The sequence below is a fragment of the Aspergillus candidus genome (assembly GCF_002847045.1).
Source record: "Aspergillus candidus strain CBS 102.13 unplaced genomic scaffold BDW47scaffold_42, whole genome shotgun sequence".
Lineage (NCBI taxonomy): Eukaryota > Fungi > Ascomycota > Eurotiomycetes > Eurotiales > Aspergillaceae > Aspergillus > Aspergillus candidus.
The window spans coordinates 34,435-54,662 of record NW_020194047.1 but is presented as its reverse complement, the minus strand read 5'-3'; the positions used below and the strand labels follow the sequence as shown (position 1 = coordinate 54,662).

Genomic DNA, 20,228 nt, shown 5'->3' with positions numbered 1-20,228 from the left:
CTATTACATACTGTATCATTAGTACGAATTACATACTTACACTACAGTGGAAAACTTCGGCCGCGTCAAAGGCGCTTGTGCTCCCCGTTGCCCGGCGTTGCGCATCGATCATCATCTCCAAAACAAAATCATCATAACAATCTATCTATCACATCATCCTTCCCCACTCTGCTGGTCCCCTCTCTCCTCTCTTGAAGTTGAGGTATGGTCCAGTCTGGGTTTTTACCGTAAGGCGAATTTGGACACTCTTCCCCAAATGTGCTTGTGGTAAATCCTCGATTGAACCAATAAAGGTAAGTAAGGACAAGGTAAGTTCAGCTTCAACGTCCTATTCAAGTAAGTGGTCATTCAAATCGAATATCCGTGATGGCTTCTTTTGTGCTTACCTTTGAATAGCCCCTCTCCCCCCCTCTATCATATTTTCTTTCCTTTTCGTCGTCGCCCTTCGTCCTGGTCCCCGGTCAATGGCCTCTCTTCCATCCACCCCGAAAGCGGCCATTGCGCCCGCGCCCGCGCCCACGCCAGATGAATCCCGAACTCCTGGCAAGTGGCGCCATCCCCAGTTGAACGAGATCGTCCGGCGACAAAATGCGGAGACATTCGGAGACCGCAACCTCAAGAAGTTGTCGTGGAATACCGTCGCTCTGGTAGCGACGTGGATCTTCGGGGATACCTTTCGATCATAGTGAGTGGTGTGCGCAGCGACGTCGAGGTCGTGCGATGGGATCTAACTCGCATCGGTACAGCTCTTTACGGATTCAAAACCTCACCCGAATTTCCACCTACCCGGACTTCTCGCTGCTGATCTTGCAACTGATCTTTGCCGTGAACATCCTCCTCGCATTGTACCCTCTGTTCCGGCCCAAGGACAACTTTTCCGACATCCCTCTCACCCCTACGCAGCGCTCGCTTCTGGGCCTCCGCCCATCTACTAGCTCACCGTCGACGCCTGGAACCTCATTTGTGACTCCCCCCAAATATCGGCTTTCGGCATCGCGGACCGCTAGCCCCGCCAGCAGGACGGCATCGCCGTTATCCGCCAGCGCCAGCGCGTCGGGGCGTCGACTATCGTACAGCACGACCTTTTCCCCCTCAAGTAGCCCGTTGCTTCACAAGGTGGTTTCGAATGGGGGGCGAGAGGGAGGGCGACGACCCAGCTTTGGGTCGTCGTCTTCGTTCGGTCGGAGCTCATCCTTCACGGAGTCGACCATGTCGACCATGGGGCCTGCGACCCCATCCCCGGTCGGTGGAAAGCGGGTTAGCCTGGGATTGAGCAATAAGTGGCTTTACGAGCGGAGTAGACGGTTGTCAGCCAGCAACGGCAGTCTTTGATTGATTGATAAATGGAATGGATTGGTTTGGCGGGTGTTCTGGTTGCACTTATCAAGGGAAGACGATGTAAACTTGAGTGATTAGCCCGGAACTTATTTCCGAAAATCGTGGCTCTAAATTTTCCATAGCAATACTATACTTGAGCATTTTAAAATATTATCATTTTATACGTTATACCATATAAGCTGGAGTCCAATCGTGGCGGGGGGGGATTGTATTTATTTACCCTGATGGGGACCACTGGAAGATCGCCGAGTCTCCGCGGCCAAGGAACGATGGGTAGCTGTCAACTCGTTCCCTCATTCCTTTATTCTTTCTTTATTCAACCGGCCACGAAACAACCTCCCAACGCGACATCTGCTTATTCTCCCCTTCCTGGGTAGTTGTTCTCAGCAGGGGTTAAGCGTCAGCCTCAGGATACCTTTCCCTGTAGGCCTCTAACTGCACCTAGTTGGTTGTTCCGTCAATCCAATCCCGTTGGTGGCTTTACGATGGGGGCTTCGGAGTCCAAGTTGGTCTTCAAGCAGGGAATCTTCCGTCTCTCGGAGGAGAAAGATATCCCTCCAGATGATCCCTACTGGGCGAGAGTATGTTCCGAGTCGTGGATAATCTACGATGGAGTGCGATCCGTTGCTAACGGTTGCGATGTAGTTCTGGGAGCTCCCGGAGTCGACCGAGGATGTCTTCAGTTTATTTACCCCCGCAGACATACGGCGAACCCGTGATAACGCGACATCGAATTTCGAGACACTCTTGCTGTCGGTCACCTCACGCCTCACCGTCCTCAAGAATCATCCGTCCTTTCCAGACCCGGACCTAGCCCCCGACCGGGACGCGCTGAACTGCATCCGCATCCTCACCCGGATCCTTCCCTTCGTATACGAGGCCGACCACTTGGAGGGATGGGAGGAGCAATTCTTCTGGGCTCGTCGGAGGAAGAAGACCCGCGAGGCCCAGGTGGCGACGGAAGTGCTCTTTGACGAGGCGCAGGCTGGGGAACAGCGAGATGCGGTATCGCCTCGGGAGAGTGACTACGAGGAAGTGAAGCCTCTGGCGGAGGAGCTGATCGATACCTTATTAGATCTGCTGTTTTACACGGATTTCACGATTCCACCACTGCCTACGGCGGCGAGCAAAGTCTCGTTTTCCATCTGGCAAAGCGGGGTGGGGTGCAATACGTCTATGGGCTCGAGCAAAGAACTCGAAAACAACCGCTGTGAGATTCTAAGGTTACTGCTGACGCTGACCGGGCGGGCCATGTATATGCCTTCAAGTAAGCCGTCCCCTCTTTTCGATTGTGGTAAGCCGACTGGGTATCTCGAGCTAACAGCCTGGAAGATCTATTGCCGGTGCAGGGTGTTAAAGCCCTTACCTACATCACGACATGTTCGGACAAGCAGACTGTCTTGACACTTCTGTGCTCGTTGCTCAACACGGTAGGTTTTACAGAAGGTGATCTGTTTAAGGGCAGTGCTCACTCGTTCCGTGCAGGCTATCAAGTACAACCCCGCATCCTGGAAGGTTCCGTACGATCATGTCGTGTGGAAAGACCCCAAGCAGATCTTGGTTATCTACTGTCTGCAGCTGCTTCTCGTGCTGCTTCTGTATCCAGTCCCGGAGGACGGTCGTGGTTCTCCTCCGAAGAATTACTATCGGCACTACTTCGGACGGCTACATAGGCCGCAGGACTTCCAGTTTCTGGTCGACGGGATGACCCGAATCCTGAACCAACCCGTATGTTCAGTTTCTCTCGTGATCGCCTTCACCACTGACGTCTATCTTCCAGTTGCAAGCTACAAGCTCCTATCTTCCTGGTAGTCAGAGAACCGTCAAGTGGGCCCCCGAGATGCTGATGCTCTTCTGGGAGGCGTTGCAGTGCAACAAGCGCTTTAGGTCTTTTATCATCGACTCCAACCGCTCTCACGATTTTGTCATTCTCTGCATCTTCTACGCCATTGCGTACAAATCTGACCCCGCCAAACAAGGCGTGGTCCGGATGTGCATCTTCATTCTCCAGACCATGAGCGTGGACCCTAATTTCGGGCAAAGCTTGAATCTGAAATTCGAGGCACAGGACACGCTCCCGCAAACCATTCGCATTCCCAACTTCCGAGGTTCTTATGCGGATTTCTTGATCATGGTCAGTTCCCCAGATGTTTGAAACGTTGAAACGGGCAAGAATTGACATTAGCAGTCCGTCCACACTTTGATCACGACCAGCAAAGGCACGCTCACTGCAGTCTATCCGGCGCTGTTGGCCATCGTGAACAACCTCGCCCCTTATGTGGAACACATGTCTCCAGCGGCATGCTCCAAGATCTTGCAGCTGTTCTCGTCCATGTCCGCGCCCAGTTTCTTGCTCGCAAACGACTCCAATCACAACCTCCTCACTTCCGTGCTGGAGTCGATCAATTCGATTCTAGAGCACAAGTTTACGAGTTCGTCCAATGCCCGATGTTTTCTTCAAGGTCCCTGCTGACAGTATCTTAAAGAAAACCCGTTCCTCGTCTATGCCATCCTGAAGTATCGGAAACGCTTTGAGGCCGTGCGGTCGTTCACACTGGAGAGCGGACAGCAGGAGATCGAACGACAGAACGAGAGAAGAAAGGACGAGAGCGGATCCAGTGACTTTGTCGCCAGTCCGGTTCTCTCCGCCGCTGAGGAGGATCCTCACACATCGTCGGGTACGCGATCTCCGCTGGGCCGCATCCCGGAAGAACATACGCCTTTTGCCATTGGAGACGAGTCCGATGATGAGCAGGGCGAGCCCAAAACACCGGTGCACACATCGCCGTCTGTGCAAAGCTCGCGACGGCCATCAGCGGCGTCGACTATCGACGAGAGTGTACCGCTACAACTACGAGGCATGTCGGAAAAGGCACGGGGAAAGATGCCGGCCGGGCAGCCGTCCTTTTCCCGACAGAACAGTATGACCAGCCAGACCAGCGTGTCGGCGATCTTCCCAACGTCTCCGAATGGCTTCACGCCTACCACGGCATGGGTGAGTGATCACAGTGCCTCCCTCACCTGCGTCTGCAGGCCACTAACATAATCCAGCTCGAATCCTGGCTTCCCGAGCTTCCCCTGCATACCATACTCACCATCATCTCGGCGATCACACCGCACGTGCCGGAATCGGCTTTCCAGAGCGCCTCCACCCCGGAGGCGCGCACTCTCATCACCAACCTTCCGTCCTTCACGGAAGATCCCGCCATTCGCATCATCATAGCCGAGCCTTCGCCTGTGCGCGTGCACACCTTTGAGTGGTCAGCCCTCTCGATGGGCTGGTACGAGTCTCTTCTCTGGGGGTTCATCTTCTCCAGCGAGATGGTCGTGGGCACGGCGTCGGGTGCTACCCCGGGGACTGTGGGGGTCTGGAATGGAACGGGGATCAAGCTGTTCAAGGTCCAGGAGGCAGCAGCCCAGGGGCCGACGCTCCTTGCGCCCAAGGGAGCGGTGGACGCGGTTGGGAGCAACCTTGTACAGCGGATTGGCAACCTCAGTCTCCGGCGCACGAGTACACAAGAATCTCAAAACAACTCGCGACCGTCCTCTATACGGGAAGTCTAGGAATCGAGAGCACGAGGTCGTTGATCGGAGAGTTTCTTGTACTGATTGTGCTTGTTCCCATGATACCTGAGAGGCGTTTATTTTTCACACATTTTCTTTCATTTGATTTATTTACCTATTTACTACTACTATTTTTGCCAAGCCAAAGGAATCAATCTGTGGATACAAACCGTCAAATGGGGCAAGTCAATCGTAGAGAACAGATATAGATTCCGGCATAAGTTGGTCACTGCGGTGTGTGGAGCCCGACTAATTGGTAAGCGGCTTCCTTGTCGATCTTTCTTCTCTCCAACATCCGTCGCGACTTCATCTCACTTCCTCCCCCGTTCGTCTGTTCTCCCACCCCGCAAAACGGCCAATTGGTGGTGCTCCTCGTGTTTGAGTAGAATGCTCCGCTAGATGATTATTTCTCCCACCGCCGTTCGCCTATGCTAAGCCTTCAACCACGCGCAGAGCCCTTCAATCTTGGACCGACCAGCTATGGCGGATCCGCGTGGTCGATTGGGGTGGCTTGGGTCTGTTTGATCTGGTATACCGCGGTCAATCTCGTTTGTGTCGTGGGCTACTCTCAAATGTATATTACCTCGGACTTTTCTTCGCCCTCTTCCCATGTTTCAGACCCGTTTGTGTCGCGTGATCCTAACAATGTCTTCGCTCCAGATGGCGCTATTTCCTACAACGGCCGCGACAATCGCACTCGGCAGCCTCCGCCGACGCCCCCCACGTCACCGTCATCCGACCCGTCAAAGGCCTCGAACCGCACCTGTATGAGTGTCTGGCGTCGACCTTCCGCCAGGATTACCCGTCCGACCGGTTGACCGTCTGCTTTTGCATCTCATCCCGACAGGATCCGGGCTATCCGACGCTAGAGCGGCTTGTCGCGGATTTCCCGCACGCCGGCGCACGATTATACGTCGAGGAGGATGATCCACTGCTGCAACCGGGCAACGAGCACGTATACCAGCTGGGCCCGAACCCCAAGATCCGCAATATGAGTCGGGCCTATCGGGAAGGAGAGGGAGACATCGTTTGGATTATCGATTGCAACGTCTGGATCGGCCCGGGTGTCTGCGGGCGTATGGTGGATCGACTGTGTGGGTTTGGGTCGCCGTCAGAAAAGAAGAAAAAGTACAAATTCGTCCATCACTTGCCGTTGGTTGTGGATGTGACCGATGAGCCTGGTGTGGCTGGGGAGCAGGAGGCTCTTTTGGACGCGTGTCGAGCGCGCGGGGACACCTCGGCTGTTGCCGAGAATGCCGGCGTTATGGAAATGGGAGGGGGTCGACTGGAGGAGTTGTTCATGTCGTCCGCGCACGCCAAAATGTATACGGCGATCAACACGGTGCTCATCGCGCCGTGCATCGTCGGGAAATCGAACATGTTCCGCCGTTCGCACCTCGACTACTTGACGGCACCAGCGTCAAAGGACGACAGCGATGGGCCGCCCCGCAACGCGGGAATCGACTACTTCTCGGACAACATCTGCGAGGACCACCTGATCGGCGATCTGCTGTGGAAGAAGCAGGTGCGGGAGGAGAAGAAAGAGCACGGTGGAGAAAAGCTGGGCAAGCACGCGATGGTCTTCGGGGACCTCGCGTTCCAGCCCGTCGCCAACATGAGCGTGCCGGCGTACGTCGCCAGACGGGTGCGCTGGCTGCGGGTGCGCAAGTTCACCGTGCTGCTCGCGACGCTGGTCGAGCCCGGGACGGAGTCCTTCCTGTGCTCATGCTATGGAGCATGGGGCATCACGACGGCGCTGGCCCCGTGGCTGTTGGAGAACGGATACGCATGGGCGGCATCCCTGTCAACATGGACGGCGTTCTTCGCGCTCTTCTGGACCAACATGCTCGTGTGGATCCTAGTCGACTGGACACTATACATCAAGTTACACTCGGCGAAGACGGTAGAGCTGAGCGAGGACACGCCGCCCTTCGCGCGGCCGCCGCCGTCCGGGCGGACACGGCGGTCGTTCGGAACGTGGTTTGCGGCATGGCTGGGGCGAGAGTTGCTGGCGCTCCCGGTCTGGATGTGGGCTGTATACGGCGGCGTCACGGTGAGGTGGCGGGATCGACAATTCCGGGTCGGTCTGGACGCGAAGGTCCGCGAGATGGACCCGAAGACGACTAGTAGTAAAGCGAGGCGGGATTAGACTTACAGGTACATATACACACATACATATACATATACAAACAGGATGGTGGGAGGGTGGACACAGTATAGAATAGAAGATATGCGTGATGTGAAATGACAGCCCAGTTAGCTTTGAGCAAGAATGAATGAAAGAGATGAAGGAAGAAGAACTTTTATCTATGCAAGCCATCAAGTCATGTAAATATAAGGTAACAAAGAAAAAGAAATAGCAAAGAAAGAAAAAAACAATCACTCCTCCATCTTGTCCCCAGCAGACGGCCCTTCACCAGCATTATTACCACTCTTATCCTTACCCCCATCAACCCCACTCTCCAACTCCGCCGCCTTCTCCGAACTCAACAACCACTCGACGACCTCCCTCGCCTTGGTCATAGGTCTCGCAGGAGCTGACTCGCCCGCTTCAGCTTCAACTTCCGCCTCAGCCTCAGCACCATCCTTCTGCTCATCCTTCTCCTCCTCCGCAGACCAATCCGCCCGCTCCGCCAAAAACACAGCGTCTAGCCCCGCATCATTCGTAGCAGCGAGGTCAGCACCAGCCTCCACAAGCGCCTTCACACACTCAAGGTGCGTGTTCAGAGCGGCCCAGTGAAGCGGCGTGTTCCCGGAGTGGTTGCGGTGGTTGAGGAGGGTTTTGCGGGCTGGTTCGTCGAGGGATTGGAGGAGGAAGGAGAGGATTTCTATACACATGAATCATATACAGTCAGTTTCTGTCCATCAATTACAGGTGTATATCACCCCTCTCGTAAAAGAGGAATAAAGAGGGAGAAGGGGGGGGGGGAAGAATACCAATATTCCCATTCGCGGCAGGAAAATGCAGCAGACAGCAGCCGGTGCCGCCCTCTTCTTGGGGCTCGGCGTCGATGGCGGAGGCGATGATTTGGCTGGTGGGGAGGTTGAGTTGCGTGGAGAGCGTGGAGAGGTCTGTTTGGAGGGCGGGGAGGTCGCCGATGCGGGCGTCGTAGATGAGGTCGTCTGTTGAGTCTGCGGGGAGGGACATTTTCTTTTTCTTTCTTCTTCTTCTTTCTTTCGTTTTTGACTTTGAGATCGGGCTTTGTGAGGGTGATTGGTGTATATGTAGAAATTAGGTACTATGGTTTGAGTGTTAAGTTAGTTTTGGGTGTGCTTGGTATGGTTTGCGCCTGTAGATAGGTAGGTTGATAGAGTAGGAATGTGAAGATATTCCCCGCGGAAGAAGCCCCTCATTGCTCTCATGGGGGACATCTCAACGGGTGGTGGTCAATTCTGCTTCACGTCCCGCCCGAAATCAAGAAATAATGCAGACAGTACTTACAGTCTGTGATTCTACAGCAAGATGCTGGTTTGGTCTTCTGGTTTGTTGGTGGTGAGAAGTTCGTTCCGCGCGAACTTTTTTCGATGCGGGCGGTCACCTGACCGGTGGATCAACTCCTCTGTATACCCCGTAGGTAGTGTATACAGGTAAATTAAGAAGAGATCCTCTTCATATCCCCTTCATGTCGGCTAGAACAGACTGAATATAGACATCTTGATATTGATAGATAATACAATCATCCCCACTTCTAAACCCATGCAACCCAGTTATATATTACGGTACAGCGCCGAGAGACAAGAAACAGCAATAAAGAAGAAAAGGTATCATGATCAATCCCGTAACCAAGCTCGTCGCTTCTCCTCCTTCTTTTCCTTCCGCTTCTCCTTAAACATCTTCAGCTCCTTCCGACTCAACTTCTTGGCACTCCGCTCCGCACGCAGACTCCGCCCATCGTGCGAGTTGGCCGCCGCATCGACATCAAAGTACGCGCCCATCTGCCGCCGCGACTTATTCTCATCATTGTGCCGCTCCGGGTTCTGCTCCGCCGTCTGCCACCGCCCCGTAAACCGGTTGAACGTCCCGAGCGCCGCATAGTCTGCCCCGCCCGCAGCAGCTGCTGCTGCAGCGGCAGCGGCGGCCTGCGCATCCTGGCCGGGTTGCTCGTACTGCTGCGCGTACGGCGCCGTCGGGTCGTAGTCGCCGTGGATGGCGGGGTTGTAGCCTCCCAGCACGGCAGCGGGAGCGGGCGCAGGCGGGGACGCAGCAGCAGCAGCAGCAACAGGGCCGTCGCCTGGGGCGGAGGTGGTGGGGTCCGGCACGCGCGGGTTGTCCCACTGCGAGGCGCCTGAGAAGCGGTTGTAGAAGTAGAAGGCTTGCGCGGAGGGTTCCCAGACGGGTTCCCAGCCGTCGTCTTCGCGGGAGGGGGGGTTCTCGGTCGGGAGGGGCGGGGGGAGCTCTTCGTCGGGGAGTGGAGGTGCTTCTTGTTGTTCTTCTTGTTTTTCCTCTTCCTTTTTCGTTGTGTTCTCTGGTTGAGGGTGAGATTCTGTGCTTGAGTTTCTGCTGTCGGTTTGTTGAGATTCTGTCACTTCTCCGTCTTCTTCTTCTTCTTCTTCTTCTTCCTCTCCCTCTTCTTCACTTTGCTCTTTTTCCTCTTGACCCCCTGTTTCCTCTTCTTTTTCTTCCCTCTCTTCCACCTCCCCGTGCGATGTCTTGGTCTCGGCCGGGTTCTCCGCGGCCTCACCCAGCGAGTCTGTGTCTTGGGGAGGCGGTGGGGCCATCGTGATTAGCACTGCTTCTTTTTTTATAGGCTATATTCTTTCTTGTTTTTCTTGTTTGTCTGTTTGTCTTGCTTCTTCGGTTGTTCTGTCTTTTGCAGCTTGACTTGGGGAGTTGAATGGAGGTGAGAGATGCCGATCTCGACGAATAATTCCGGTCCGAGTTCCCTCATTGCTGTGTATAAGGGTGTTAGTAAGCATATGCGGTCATAAGAGGAAGCTATCCTATTCGGGTTAGATCAGTAGTCGATCTATATCGGGTATTCGCGGTTTTCATCTCGGACTCGAGAATATCGAGTATGTATAGACATTTACTGCAGGGTTGCAAAGTTGATGGAAGGATGGATATGTTCCCCATTTATTCAAGATATTAGTTTTGTATGACGTAAGTTAATTTGAGTAGAGGCGTCTCATTGTAGTATAGTGCTAAAGTTAGACAATCGAGGCCTTTCTACGGAGTAGTTCAGCAACACATTATATATTTCTACACTTGAAACGGTTAACCACAACATCGATCATAGTAATACAAGATTACGACTTGATATAGAATGTTATTGTTAGTCTGAGTATCTAGGATCTCTATAACGTCTATACATTTCTACAAATTTACCTTAGTTTAGCCAGAGTAGGTAGACTGGTCTAAAGAACATGCGTTTATTGATTTTATACTATGTTGGATATGAAGACCCTACCACTCGCCAATTGGAGTTTTTGGTCGAATGGTCAAGTTAAGACATGATGGCATATCATAGCAAGCTGACTTAGTATTTTTTCAATTATAATACTACGTATAATATGGTCGTGAGATTTCCTACAAGAGAAAACAAAGTTCCTTAATCAATAATCATTCAGTCCGAATCCAGACAAAATCCTACTGCCTGGACATTATTGTCAGAAAGAAAATCCAACCGGTCTCATAATGTACAGAATACAATTGATTCTATCTCTCATTAAGTATGTAACGCGTGATAATCCTATCGAGTGTCCCAAAAGATCCAAAAAGCCAGTCCCATGATCCCGCTAGCCCTAATTCCTCTCCAGCTTCACTTCATCCCAACTTCATCCGAACCAAGCAGAAACCGAGCAAAAACCGAGGAGAAACCGGGGAGAAATCAAGCAGAAACAGCAGAAACAATAGAAACAGCACTAACAAAACAAACAAGCATTACCAAAAGATCAATCCGTCACTCAACCAACCAAACAAGCCAATGATACACGGAAGAACCTGCCCCCAAACCTCCCCAATCAAACCACCCCCAATTCAAGTCATATCAAATCAAGCCCTGCGCACGAGCATGCCAGTGCATGATCTGGACTCGTGTCGACCAGCCGCCTCCACAGAACAGGGACAGGGACAGCCGGGATCTGCACACCCCTGCGACTGCCCGGAATCCAGCCGATCAAGGGATGGCTGTCGATCGGGTGTGTCTCCCCAGGTAACGCAACGGGGGATGGGGATGGGGATCGGGCGGAAGACGAGGTCGGGGAATGTAATTAATGTTGTGTGCTGGGTGGAACAAGGGCTGGATATGTACTGCCCAACGTGAAGATGCTGTCTCGAAGGATCATGTGTCTACGTATTCACTGAAGAGATGTCGATGCAGGTGGGCGGGCGGATGTATGATGCATGAGTTACTGCATCTGGTGAAGGTTCATCCTCGACTTTTACAGCGCTGTGGATAGAAAAATTCAATAAAAAACAGAACAAAGTAAAAGATATGCCAACGTTACAGGAACAACCTCCCACTGACCCACAAGCAAGCAACGAAAGCGGAAGCCAGCCATATCGATGACGACCGCAACACAACCAGAAAGACAAGAGTCATAAAATAAAATAAAGATGAACAAGATCAAAATCGCAAACGGAAGTCATGAATCCCCCTGTACTCGGAAATTAACCCTCAACTAGTGAGTTCTATCCCTTACCGCGCAATGCCTGACTCCACTAGGCCTCGTGCAGAGACCGTCGGTTCGTCCCTGGTTCAAGTGGCCCTCCAGGTTTCTCTTCGGCCCCTTGCAGGCTGGGTATGTCCTGCAACCTTGAATGCTTGTTGTTCCTGTGCCTGTGTTTGTGCCCGTGCCTGTGCCTGGTGACAGCTGCATCCTGCACGAGCGAGTCCATAGAACAGCTGCGAGATCAATGCACGATCAAGTTGACGATGATGATCCACGTAACGACCGTAGTCGGATCCTGTCAGCAGTAACTACCCACCTACCTACCTAACTTCGTCCCTCCCTAAACCATGGGCAGGACTGTCCGCCCCCAGTCGAAATCGGGACCGCAAGACTGATGGAATGTAACGGGGGATCCACCCGGAAAGCGAGGGTATGAAACAGAGGGCAGAACATGACGGCGCAAAACATCTTCGGCATGCCCGACATGGATCCTGTGGCCAGGGGCTCCGTCAATCAGGGCAGAGAACGCCGGTCGTCCATACCAGACCCGGGGACGAACCCATGGATCAAGGATCAGGGGACAGAAACGAGGATGGTGAAGATTCCAGGGGCGCTGATCCTTGCATGGTTGCATTCCGGCCAGACACGCGCATCTATAGTGAGAGAGAAAGGTGAGTGGGAAAGAGAGACAGAGAGGTGAGCCACACCACAGGGTGAGAGGGGGCAAAACAAGGTAGCAAATGTAGGGAGCATGACTGGATCTGGGTGGAAAAAAAAATCAACAATAAGAGGATCTAGGAGGGAGGGAAGCCTCCACCGTCATCTATATAAGGACGTTCCAACATCGTAGAAGAGCTCTCTTTTTTCTTCTCTCCATCCTCACAACCACTCTCTTTCAAGCCTTTCTCTTTCTCTTCTCAGACCAGTTTCTGTTTTATACTTTTCTCCTTCATACATATAAAAAAAAAGGACAAAAATCCAAACCACACCATCACAATGAAGTTCAGCATCGCCTCTGGTATCGCTCTCCTCGCCGCCACTGCGGCCGCCCTTCCCCAGCCCAAGGATATCGCCGACGACATCCAAAATGGCAACGGCATCGGCAACAAGGGCAACTCCCAGGTCCGTTTCCCGGTGCCCGACGACTTGACCGTCGAGCAGGCCTCCGCCAAGTGCGGTGACAAGGCCCAGCTGTCCTGCTGCAACAAGGCCACCTACACTGGCGACTCCACCAAGGTCAACGACGGTCTGCTCTCCGGTGCTCTGTCTGAGCTGCTCGGTGCCGGTTCTGGCTCCGAGGGTCTGGGTCTCTTCAACCAGTGCTCCAAGCTCCCTCTCCAGAGTATGTTCCCCCTTCCTGTGTCCATTCTGTCTCCACAGACACTAATCAATATTAGTCCCCGTCATCGCTATTGGTCTGCAGGACGCGCTCAACCAGAAGTGCAAGCAGAACATCGCCTGTTGCCAGGACTCGCCCGCCGACGCCTCGGAGAGTCTGGTCGGCCTCGCCCTGCCCTGCGTTGCCCTCGGCTCCATCCTCTAAACGCATTCAACATGATTCCCACGGCGGGATTGGTCCCGTCGTGGGCGATCGGGCGATGGCTCTTGGTCAATTGTGTACTTTTACATTCTTGTACTGCCTGGCACGCTCGCTGTGGTACGTTGGGAAAGTGAGTGAGGATGTTGCATTCGTTTAGGTTTAATTAGATCATCTTTGTTTATTGGTCTTGATTTAATTTATGTATTTGATTGAATTGCTCTGGTGGTTCGTAATTTGTAGCTCCCTGTAGACTGTCTCTTCGCTGTCTTTTCTATCGCTTTTTGACAGTCATTCGAATCACAATTAGGGTTGCCGTTGCACCTGATCTCCAGATATTGCCGCCATAACAGTTCCGACTTTACACTTTCCGATAGCTACTTCCTTGAGGGAGGAAAATAAAATCTTATATCAAATGGTAATACAGTCATTAATAAATTATAATATATTACAATCCAAAGATAACCCACGACAAACCCACGCGGCCAAACAGCGACATCCAACGAATCAACCCCCCAAACGCCCATCTACCGAAAAAGAGTCTTCTCTGTGCCTTCATTCTCCTCCAGTCTACTCTCGCTCTCTGCTCGCCGCGAATGCCACCGCAGCGGCTTGGGCTGATCAAACACCTCTGCGGCTCTCCTTCGGTGCTTTTTCTCTTTCCTGCTTTCTCCTTTTTTCTCACCGTCTCTCAATTCCTCGGGTACCTCACCACTACTGCTACTACCAATGGTATCAGTGGCAGAGACAGGAGCAGTAGCAGCAGTGGAACCACGCACAAACCCCCCCTTCGAAGAAGTCCAAGCAGGAAGCATGATCGACGAACTCGACGAAGCAAACGACACCTCCGTCTCGGAATCTGATCCCATCATCGTCCCCTCAGAAGACGATCCCGCCGACGACGCCGAAGGGATCGTCACCCCCCGCCGTAGCGGCGACTTCGCAGGCACACCGGGACTACCACCCCTCCCTAAACCCGGGTGCAGCCGTCTCGGCGCAGTGGCAGCAGCGGCGGCAGCAGCTTGAGCAGTCGTCTGCAGCAGGGTGACGATCTCGATGAGGGAGCGTCGGCTGCTGAGGCGGAAGAGGGAGCTCGCTCGTTTGGGAGACCACTCTTCGTCTGTGGTGATGGGGTCGCTTGATAGCGGGTCGGGGGTGTATCTGCTGCTTTTGCTGCTGGGCCTGGGCCTAGGTCTGGGACTGGGAGTGCTGACAGGTGGGAGGGGCAGGGGCTTATTCTGGAGGGCGTTTTTGCTGTGTGGTGTTGCTGGGGTTGTGGCTGGGGGCGGAGGGGGTGTCTTTTCGGGGGTGGTGGGCTCGCTTTCTTCGGGGATGTCTTCTATTTTGCTGCGTGGGGGGTTGCGATCTTCTGTTGTGCTGGAGTTCTCTGTTGTTGTTGTTGTCGTCATCATCGTCTTGGTGTCGCTATCGCCGCTCTTGTCGTCGCCATCGTTGTCCTTCTCGGTAGAAGAACAGGGGAGATCATCCCCCTCACTCTCCACAATCCGAATCGACGCCGTCGCCTGCGAAGGCGACCTCTTGACCAACTTCCTCGGCTTGTCCTTCTCATCCTCATGTGGACTGGGTCCGTTCTGGCCCTCCCCGTCCTTATCATTATCAGCCGCCTTCTTCTCAGCAGTCAAGTCCATCGACCACGCTGTCAGACGCTGCCGACAACGACATCTGGATCTCGACCTCGGCTCCGCGGACGATGTCGCAGAGATGGATTTGGATTTGGCTCTGCGTTGGATGCAGGATGTTATGGGGTCGAGGATGCCCATTCTCTCTCTTCTTTGTTGATTCGTCTCTATGGGAATGAAGGTATGGATTAACGGATGAATGAATGAATGATGAATGATGAATGTGAACTGTAATTCAATATGCAGATGTAAAGGCGAGGTTAGGCTATATTTATGTCTTCCTGACAGTATGTATGCACGTACACACGTCGCGCCAGCAACGTGGTGATTAACGGATGATTATGATGATGATGATGAGATGCGGAGATTAATATTATCACGACCAGGAGATAACGATGATGATGCATGCACGAGTCAATAGTTGACGCAATGTGTAGATGACTTGAGATGAGGTGTGCACGTGCGTAGATTATTGATCGGATCTATTCAAGGATTAAGTTGAAAGTCAAGTTGGTTGTGGATATGATTGTACTAAGTATAGACAGACAGGCAAACAGATAGACCTACACATAGACAAACCTGCAACACCATCTCAACCATCCAGAGTAAACGGTTACGCCGTCGTCAAGACACTCGTTTCAACCTGCTACCTCGTCCACACCGTCAAACCGACCTAACCAAGAAGCATGCAAGGAGAAACCTGCAAGGAACGAGACGCCTTTCGCCTCCGCCTCGAGACGATAAAGGCAGGCGGTGGTTATCACAATTTACAGAGCAAGGGGTCTGCATATCTAGTCCGTCGTGAACGTGAACGTTGCTTGGCTGGACGGATGGTCTGCTGCCTTTGCCTTGATGCAAGGAGGATGGATGGTGGTATTCTCGTGATCAACTGAGGTACTATGAAAGTTATATTGTCTGTACTATATGGAAGTTTATATTGTCTGATCGGTGTATCGACTAATTTACAGCTTGCTCTGCGTCGAGAACAGCGACTGGCTGCGTTGAATGGCCGCCTGGGCCTCCGTATCAATGCGCTTCAGCAACTGTCCACATGTCGGGATGTCGTGGATAAGACCGATCACCTGGCCGGCAGTCCACACCTAGAACACGGTTAGTATCATACCGCAAAAACAGAGACCTGAGAAAGAAAGCAAGAGGGAGAAATACCCCGTAATCAACATCACCGTTGAGGAAAACCTCACGACCACGCTTCCCGCTCACAAACGGCGCAATATCCGAAAACTCGCCGCTCTTGCTCTCGCGCTCTACCTTGAGCGCATCCTGCGTCACCTTATTGGCAAACAGACGGGTGGTGTTCTTCCAGCGACGGAGCACCAGCGCCGTCTTATTCTCATCGGACGCAACGATCGCCTCCTTGACCTTCTGGTGGATAGGTGCCTCAACGGTACACATGAACCGCGTACCCATGTTGATACCCTCAGCGCCCAGCGCCAACGCAGCGGCCAGACCCTGGCCGTCGGCAAACCCACCGGAGGCAATGAACGGGATCTTGAGCTCCTGGCGCGCGCGGCTGAGCAGGATGAAGTTGGTGATGTCGTGCTCGCCGACGTGGCCGGCGCACTCGAACCCGTCGATCGACAGGAAGTCGACGCCCAGCTTGACGGCCGACTTGGCGTGGCGGATGGTGGTGCACTTGTGCAGGATGATCGTGTTGGCCTTCTTCAGCTGCGTGATCACGGGGCCCGGGTTGTTGCCGGCCGTCTCGACGATCTTGACGCCCTCGTCGATGATGACTTGCGCGTAGGCGGCGTAGTCGGGAGGCACCAGAGCCGGGAGAAGAGTCAGGTTCACGCCGAAGGGGTTCTTGGTCATCGCGCGGCAGCGACGGATTTCTTTGCGGAGATCTTCGGGCGTCGGTTGGGTGAGGGCCGTTAACTGTTTATTTCATTCTCCGTCAGAGGCTTCTTCGACCGGGGACTCCGTATTTGCTACGCAAACGGTCAGACGTACGATACCGAGACCACCGGCATTACTGACGGCAGCCGCCAGCTCAGCGAATCCCACCCATTGCATCCCACCCTGGACGACGGGCACTGCAGACACGACTCGTTAGCAACCATCTGATCCACGCGACTCGGACTCAGCGTTCTTACCGGCGATGCCCAGCTTCCGGGTCAAAGCAGTGTTGAAAGGCATGATGAAGTCACAAAACACAACCACAGTAGTATCGTGTATGGTCTAGCAACAGAACAGCGTGAGGCGGACCAGATAAATAGAAATCAATGAATGGATCCCAGCGAACCGCGGGTGGAGCAGATGGGGTTGCCGAGGTTGGGCGACCGAGGGCGAGGGGGGCGGATCGGTCTGATTAGTCTGTTGAGCCTAGTCCCTGAATGCGGGGAACGACGCAACGCGGATATTGGATGGAGAGAAGAGACCGAGATGATAGACAAATAGAAAGGAGGCAGAAATAGAACGAAAGAAAGAAATAAAGAAAAAAGAAGAAGAAGAAGAAGAAGAAGAGAGAAAAGGAGGGAAAATGATAATGTGATCAGAATGGATGCCTGGAACGCCAGTCCGACATGCATGTGATCCGGCCACTTTCAGATGCGTCAACAGTCAATACGTGTCGAGAATATTAGTATAATCAACTGTATCCTAGGATAGTCTACATATAACCAGAATAGAGTAGGATGGTAATAGCTATGTAGCAGGATGATCTCCTGGATATCGATATGAAATCAAAACGCCTCGAATGCACCTTCTACACCCCATTCAACCCGACTGGGCCGCCAGCCACGCCTCATGGAGCTTCTTCTGGCGCTCCCAGTCCTTCCGGAGCTTCTTAGCCCGACTCTTGGTCACCTCCTCGCCGGCAGCATCCTTGACCGGCAGACCCTCGTCGTCCCACGCGCTGTACTCGTTCGTCCGGAACATCTCCAGGTGGCTCAGCTTGCCCTTCTCGAGCCGCTGCAGCGCCTCCTGCTCCTGCTTGGCCTTCTGCTGCTGTTTCTGATGCTCGCGCTGCGCCTTGTCCCGCCGCGCCTGCAGTAGCTCCTGTGTCACCGGTCGCACCAGTGCGGGGAGGTTGTCGCGGTCCTCGAGGTACACGCCCAGGTCGAACAGGTCGATGTCGCGCACCCGGTCGCACAGCGCTAGTACTTGCTTGCTGAGCCCGTCCGACTCCGGCAGTGACGTCAGCTTGCCGCGGAAGTCGCTCAGGACCGTTGCGTACGGCTGGGCCGCGGCGTCGGCCACCTCCGCACTCGGTTCGGTCGGCTCTGCGACGATCTCCGCGATCGTCGCGGGCGTCACGCCGTCAGCTCCCCGTGCTGCCTGTCGCAGCGAGTCGCGCATCGCTGACAGCGGGTAGAGGTAAGGCTTGGCGTCCTCGGGGACGTCGATCCCCGACCAGCCGATCGTGGTGCTGTCGGGGCTGGCGGCACCGTTGAGTCCGAACGTGTTGACCATCGATGTCACCCAGCGGGCGATCGCCTCGACGTCCTCCGGTTTGACGGTCGCCTTGTCGGCGCTGTTGTACTTGGAGATCAGCTCCGAGATGGCGGCCATGGCGGCCGGCGTGTTGAACGAGTCGCAGAGGTGTTCGTGGACGGCGGCCTGGGCGGCTGCCAGCGCCGGGGCCAGCGACGTGTCCGTGTTGGCGGTGGCGCGGAAGGCGGAAGGGTCGTTCATCTTGATGAAGAAGTTGGTGACCTTCTCCTCCCACGAGCTGCCGGCGCTGACCAGGTCGTCCGTGATCTCGACGCCGTCCTTCCACCCGCCCAGGAGGAAGACGACGCGCAGGCTGCGCGGCGTCCACTGCTTCTGGTCGAGCGCCTCGCGCACCGTCGTGAAGTTCTTGAGGCTCTTGCTCATCTTGGATCCCTGGATGCTCAGGTGGCCCATGTGCAGGAAGTAGTTGACCCACTGGTCCGTCGGCTTGCCCGCCCAGTACGCCTCACTCTGCGCCAGCTCGTTGTCGTGATGCGGGAAGCACAGGTCCACGCCGCCGGAGTGGATGTCCATCTGGCGGCCCAGACGCGCCGACGCCATGGCCGAGCACTCAATGTGCCAGCCGGGGCGGCCGCGGCCCCAGCTGCTGGCCCAGCTGGGCTCGCCGGGCTTGGAGGACTTCCAGAGCGCAAAGTCCGACGCTGACCGCTTCTCCGTCGTCTTCTTGGCCAGCGAGCCCTCGCCCTCGGCCAGCAGCTTGTTGTCGGACCGGCTCCAGGGCTCCAGGCGGGCGTAGGGGTGGCCCGCGGCCTCGAACGCGTTGATGTCAAAGTAGACCGAGCCGTCCTCGGTCACGTAGCCAAACCCGTTCTGCACGATTTTCTCCACGAACTCGGCGATCTCGGCGCCGTACTCGGTCACGCGCGTCAGCTCGTCCGGGTCCAGCACGTTCAGGTCTCGCATGTCCGCTAAGAACCGCTCCTCGTACTTCTTGGTGAGTTTGGTGAAGATGCTGTGGTCATCGGCGTCGATCGACGCCCCCTTCAGGGCATCGAGGTAGGGCAGCAGAACATCTTGCGCCTCCGTGTAGAACCGCTCGGGGAACCCCGTGGGCAGAGCCGTCGCGCCCACGCGCTCGGCCTCCGCGATCACCGCCGCACCGGACGCAACGGTCTTGATGTGCATCTTGGTCTTGGCTTCGTCATCGCCGGCCTTCTCGTTACCGGGGAGGGGGCCTCCATTGAGCACGACGGCGTACGTCTTCTCCACTTCAGCGGCGTACTGCGCGGGCGGGAGGTCGGGGCTCAGCAAGGGGAGGTTCTTCTTCACGTAGGCACTGTAGGCGTTCTTGGCGACGTCTAGGACTTCCGCATCGACATGAGGGTGGGTAGACGCGAAATCGTTGAACAGGTGTTGCTGTCGGGCGCGAAGAATGATCTAGTGACTCATATTAGCGACCTGTTGGGGTTGAGAAGGGTCGTTCGCGAATCCACCAACCTTATCATCGACATCCGTGATGTTCATAACAAACTTGACGTCGAACTTGAAGTAGTCGCGCATGATGCGGCGAATGATATCCGTGCTAACATAGTTGCGAGCGTGTCCCAGATGCGCATCGTCATACTGAGTCACAACACTGTCAGTACGGACCAGGCTGGACAATATGCAGCGGCACCTACCACCGTCGGCCCGCAGGCGTACCAGGAGACCTGCTTGGCCTCTGGATCGCGCGGAATGAAGGGATTCTTCGACTTGGTCAACGTATTGTAGACCTTCAGAGGAGGCAGACGTGATTCAGCGCCGGGGTGGAGGTCCGGTTGCCGCCATGGCGGCTGCTGGCGCGCGGTGGCCATGGATCGCGAGGACAGGCGGAGGAGTGGTGAACGGAAAGACGGAATGAACGGCAGTGGACGGAGGGCGAGACGAGCGGAGGAGGCAGAAAGGAAGAGAGAGAGGGAGAGGGGCATGGAGAGGAAGAAGAAAGAGGGAGAAGATGATGCTGGCGCTGATTGAAGAACGAGGGGCAGTTCAAGGCATATTTCCGAGGATGACCAATGATAATGCGATCTAATACGAATTATACAGTTGTCTGCCTGGGAGCCTGTTGGAGGCCTGACTGCCTG

The 20,228-nt window shown here is 54.5% G+C and overlaps 10 protein-coding genes across 10 annotated transcripts; 4 read left to right on the top strand and 6 right to left on the bottom strand.

Moving 5' to 3' along the window:
- The first annotated feature begins 68 nt into the window (after positions 1-68).
- On the top strand, positions 69-1,486 carry BDW47DRAFT_109757 (nuclear pore complex component-domain-containing protein). The gene is made up of 3 exons (XM_024813548.1): positions 69-336; positions 397-685; positions 747-1,486. The coding sequence occupies exons 2-3, from the start codon at positions 465-467 to the stop codon at positions 1,330-1,332; spliced, it is 807 nt and encodes a 268-aa protein (XP_024669772.1). The 5' UTR covers positions 69-336; positions 397-464; the 3' UTR covers positions 1,333-1,486.
- A 184-nt stretch (positions 1,487-1,670) lies between these two features.
- On the top strand, positions 1,671-4,975 carry BDW47DRAFT_109756 (Hid1 family protein). The gene is made up of 8 exons (XM_024813547.1): positions 1,671-1,919; positions 1,984-2,605; positions 2,671-2,768; positions 2,824-3,066; positions 3,119-3,472; positions 3,527-3,770; positions 3,825-4,333; positions 4,390-4,975. Exons 1-8 carry the CDS (start codon positions 1,824-1,826, stop codon positions 4,900-4,902), a joined length of 2,679 nt encoding a protein of 892 aa, XP_024669771.1. The 5' UTR covers positions 1,671-1,823; the 3' UTR covers positions 4,903-4,975.
- Positions 4,976-5,060: 85 nt separating this feature from the next.
- On the top strand, positions 5,061-7,147 carry BDW47DRAFT_109754 (putative ceramide glucosyltransferase). Its single transcript, XM_024813546.1, has 2 exons — positions 5,061-5,476; positions 5,563-7,147. Exons 1-2 carry the CDS (start codon positions 5,331-5,333, stop codon positions 7,049-7,051), a joined length of 1,635 nt encoding a protein of 544 aa, XP_024669770.1. The 5' UTR covers positions 5,061-5,330; the 3' UTR covers positions 7,052-7,147.
- A 32-nt stretch (positions 7,148-7,179) lies between these two features.
- On the bottom strand, positions 7,180-8,379 carry BDW47DRAFT_109753 (ankyrin repeat domain-containing protein). The gene is made up of 3 exons (XM_024813545.1): positions 8,345-8,379; positions 7,840-8,141; positions 7,180-7,730 (listed from the first exon to the last, which is right to left on the bottom strand). Exons 2-3 carry the CDS (start codon positions 8,048-8,050, stop codon positions 7,282-7,284), a joined length of 660 nt encoding a protein of 219 aa, XP_024669769.1. The 5' UTR covers positions 8,051-8,141; positions 8,345-8,379; the 3' UTR covers positions 7,180-7,281.
- Positions 8,380-8,591: 212 nt separating this feature from the next.
- Positions 8,592-9,844, bottom strand: BDW47DRAFT_58993 (WW domain-containing protein). The gene has a single exon (XM_024819375.1). It carries the CDS (start codon positions 9,619-9,621, stop codon positions 8,674-8,676), a length of 948 nt encoding a protein of 315 aa, XP_024669768.1. The 5' UTR covers positions 9,622-9,844; the 3' UTR covers positions 8,592-8,673.
- A 2,474-nt stretch (positions 9,845-12,318) lies between these two features.
- On the top strand, positions 12,319-13,268 carry BDW47DRAFT_109750 (hydrophobin family protein). The gene is made up of 2 exons (XM_024813544.1): positions 12,319-12,856; positions 12,912-13,268. Exons 1-2 carry the CDS (start codon positions 12,511-12,513, stop codon positions 13,055-13,057), a joined length of 492 nt encoding a protein of 163 aa, XP_024669767.1. The 5' UTR covers positions 12,319-12,510; the 3' UTR covers positions 13,058-13,268.
- A 310-nt stretch (positions 13,269-13,578) lies between these two features.
- BDW47DRAFT_127805 (uncharacterized protein) lies at positions 13,579-14,832 on the bottom strand (the record flags this gene model as incomplete). The annotated part of the gene is made up of 1 exon (XM_024816766.1): positions 13,579-14,832. The coding sequence occupies one exon, from the start codon at positions 14,830-14,832 to the stop codon at positions 13,579-13,581; it is 1,254 nt and encodes a 417-aa protein (XP_024669766.1).
- Positions 14,833-15,648: 816 nt separating this feature from the next.
- BDW47DRAFT_109747 (NAD(P)H-dependent flavin oxidoreductase) lies at positions 15,649-17,129 on the bottom strand. Its single transcript, XM_024813543.1, has 4 exons — positions 16,806-17,129; positions 16,663-16,745; positions 15,859-16,587; positions 15,649-15,791 (listed from the first exon to the last, which is right to left on the bottom strand). The coding sequence occupies exons 1-4, from the start codon at positions 16,846-16,848 to the stop codon at positions 15,654-15,656; spliced, it is 993 nt and encodes a 330-aa protein (XP_024669765.1). The 5' UTR covers positions 16,849-17,129; the 3' UTR covers positions 15,649-15,653.
- Positions 16,849-17,333, bottom strand: BDW47DRAFT_58981 (uncharacterized protein). Its single transcript, XM_024819374.1, has one exon. It carries the CDS (start codon positions 17,238-17,240, stop codon positions 16,932-16,934), a length of 309 nt encoding a protein of 102 aa, XP_024669764.1. The 5' UTR covers positions 17,241-17,333; the 3' UTR covers positions 16,849-16,931.
- BDW47DRAFT_109746 (cysteine--tRNA ligase) lies at positions 17,228-20,139 on the bottom strand. Its single transcript, XM_024813542.1, has 3 exons — positions 19,785-20,139; positions 19,603-19,728; positions 17,228-19,542 (listed from the first exon to the last, which is right to left on the bottom strand). Exons 1-3 carry the CDS (start codon positions 20,070-20,072, stop codon positions 17,428-17,430), a joined length of 2,529 nt encoding a protein of 842 aa, XP_024669763.1. The 5' UTR covers positions 20,073-20,139; the 3' UTR covers positions 17,228-17,427.
- Between the last annotated feature and the right edge of the window lie 89 nt (positions 20,140-20,228).

What these genes read in the sequence shown, in the direction of transcription:
- BDW47DRAFT_109757 (XM_024813548.1), top strand. Translation starts at nt 465, where the DNA reads ATGGCCTCTCTTCCATCCACCCCGAAAGCGGCCATTGCGCCCGCGCCC. An exon ending in GGGGATACCTTTCGATCATA is followed by an intron (nt 686 to 746) that starts GTGAGTGGTGTG and finishes GCATCGGTACAG; the next exon opens with CTCTTTACGGATTCAAAACC.
- BDW47DRAFT_109756 (XM_024813547.1), top strand. Translation starts at nt 1,824, where the DNA reads ATGGGGGCTTCGGAGTCCAAGTTGGTCTTCAAGCAGGGAATCTTCCGT. An exon ending in TGTGCTCGTTGCTCAACACG is followed by an intron (nt 2,769 to 2,823) that starts GTAGGTTTTACA and finishes CGTTCCGTGCAG; the next exon opens with GCTATCAAGTACAACCCCGC. An exon ending in TCACGCCTACCACGGCATGG is followed by an intron (nt 4,334 to 4,389) that starts GTGAGTGATCAC and finishes AACATAATCCAG; the next exon opens with CTCGAATCCTGGCTTCCCGA.
- BDW47DRAFT_109754 (XM_024813546.1), top strand. Translation starts at nt 5,331, where the DNA reads ATGCTAAGCCTTCAACCACGCGCAGAGCCCTTCAATCTTGGACCGACC. An exon ending in GTCGTGGGCTACTCTCAAAT is followed by an intron (nt 5,477 to 5,562) that starts GTATATTACCTC and finishes TCTTCGCTCCAG; the next exon opens with ATGGCGCTATTTCCTACAAC.
- BDW47DRAFT_109753 (XM_024813545.1), bottom strand. Translation starts at nt 8,050, where the DNA reads ATGTCCCTCCCCGCAGACTCAACAGACGACCTCATCTACGACGCCCGC. An exon ending in TGCCGCGAATGGGAATATTG is followed by an intron (nt 7,731 to 7,839) that starts GTATTCTTCCCC and finishes TCATGTGTATAG; the next exon opens with AAATCCTCTCCTTCCTCCTC.
- BDW47DRAFT_58993 (XM_024819375.1), bottom strand. Translation starts at nt 9,621, where the DNA reads ATGGCCCCACCGCCTCCCCAAGACACAGACTCGCTGGGTGAGGCCGCG.
- BDW47DRAFT_109750 (XM_024813544.1), top strand. Translation starts at nt 12,511, where the DNA reads ATGAAGTTCAGCATCGCCTCTGGTATCGCTCTCCTCGCCGCCACTGCG. An exon ending in CTCCAAGCTCCCTCTCCAGA is followed by an intron (nt 12,857 to 12,911) that starts GTATGTTCCCCC and finishes AATCAATATTAG; the next exon opens with TCCCCGTCATCGCTATTGGT.
- BDW47DRAFT_109747 (XM_024813543.1), bottom strand. Translation starts at nt 16,848, where the DNA reads ATGCCTTTCAACACTGCTTTGACCCGGAAGCTGGGCATCGCCG. An exon ending in ATGCCGGTGGTCTCGGTATC is followed by an intron (nt 16,588 to 16,662) that starts GTACGTCTGACC and finishes TGAAATAAACAG; the next exon opens with TTAACGGCCCTCACCCAACC. An exon ending in ACGGTGATGTTGATTACGGG is followed by an intron (nt 15,792 to 15,858) that starts GTATTTCTCCCT and finishes ACCGTGTTCTAG; the next exon opens with GTGTGGACTGCCGGCCAGGT.
- BDW47DRAFT_58981 (XM_024819374.1), bottom strand. Translation starts at nt 17,240, where the DNA reads ATGCATGTCGGACTGGCGTTCCAGGCATCCATTCTGATCACATTATCA.
- BDW47DRAFT_109746 (XM_024813542.1), bottom strand. Translation starts at nt 20,072, where the DNA reads ATGCCCCTCTCCCTCTCTCTCTTCCTTTCTGCCTCCTCCGCTCGTCTC. An exon ending in ACGCCTGCGGGCCGACGGTG is followed by an intron (nt 19,729 to 19,784) that starts GTAGGTGCCGCT and finishes GTTGTGACTCAG; the next exon opens with TATGACGATGCGCATCTGGG. An exon ending in TCACGGATGTCGATGATAAG is followed by an intron (nt 19,543 to 19,602) that starts GTTGGTGGATTC and finishes ATGAGTCACTAG; the next exon opens with ATCATTCTTCGCGCCCGACA.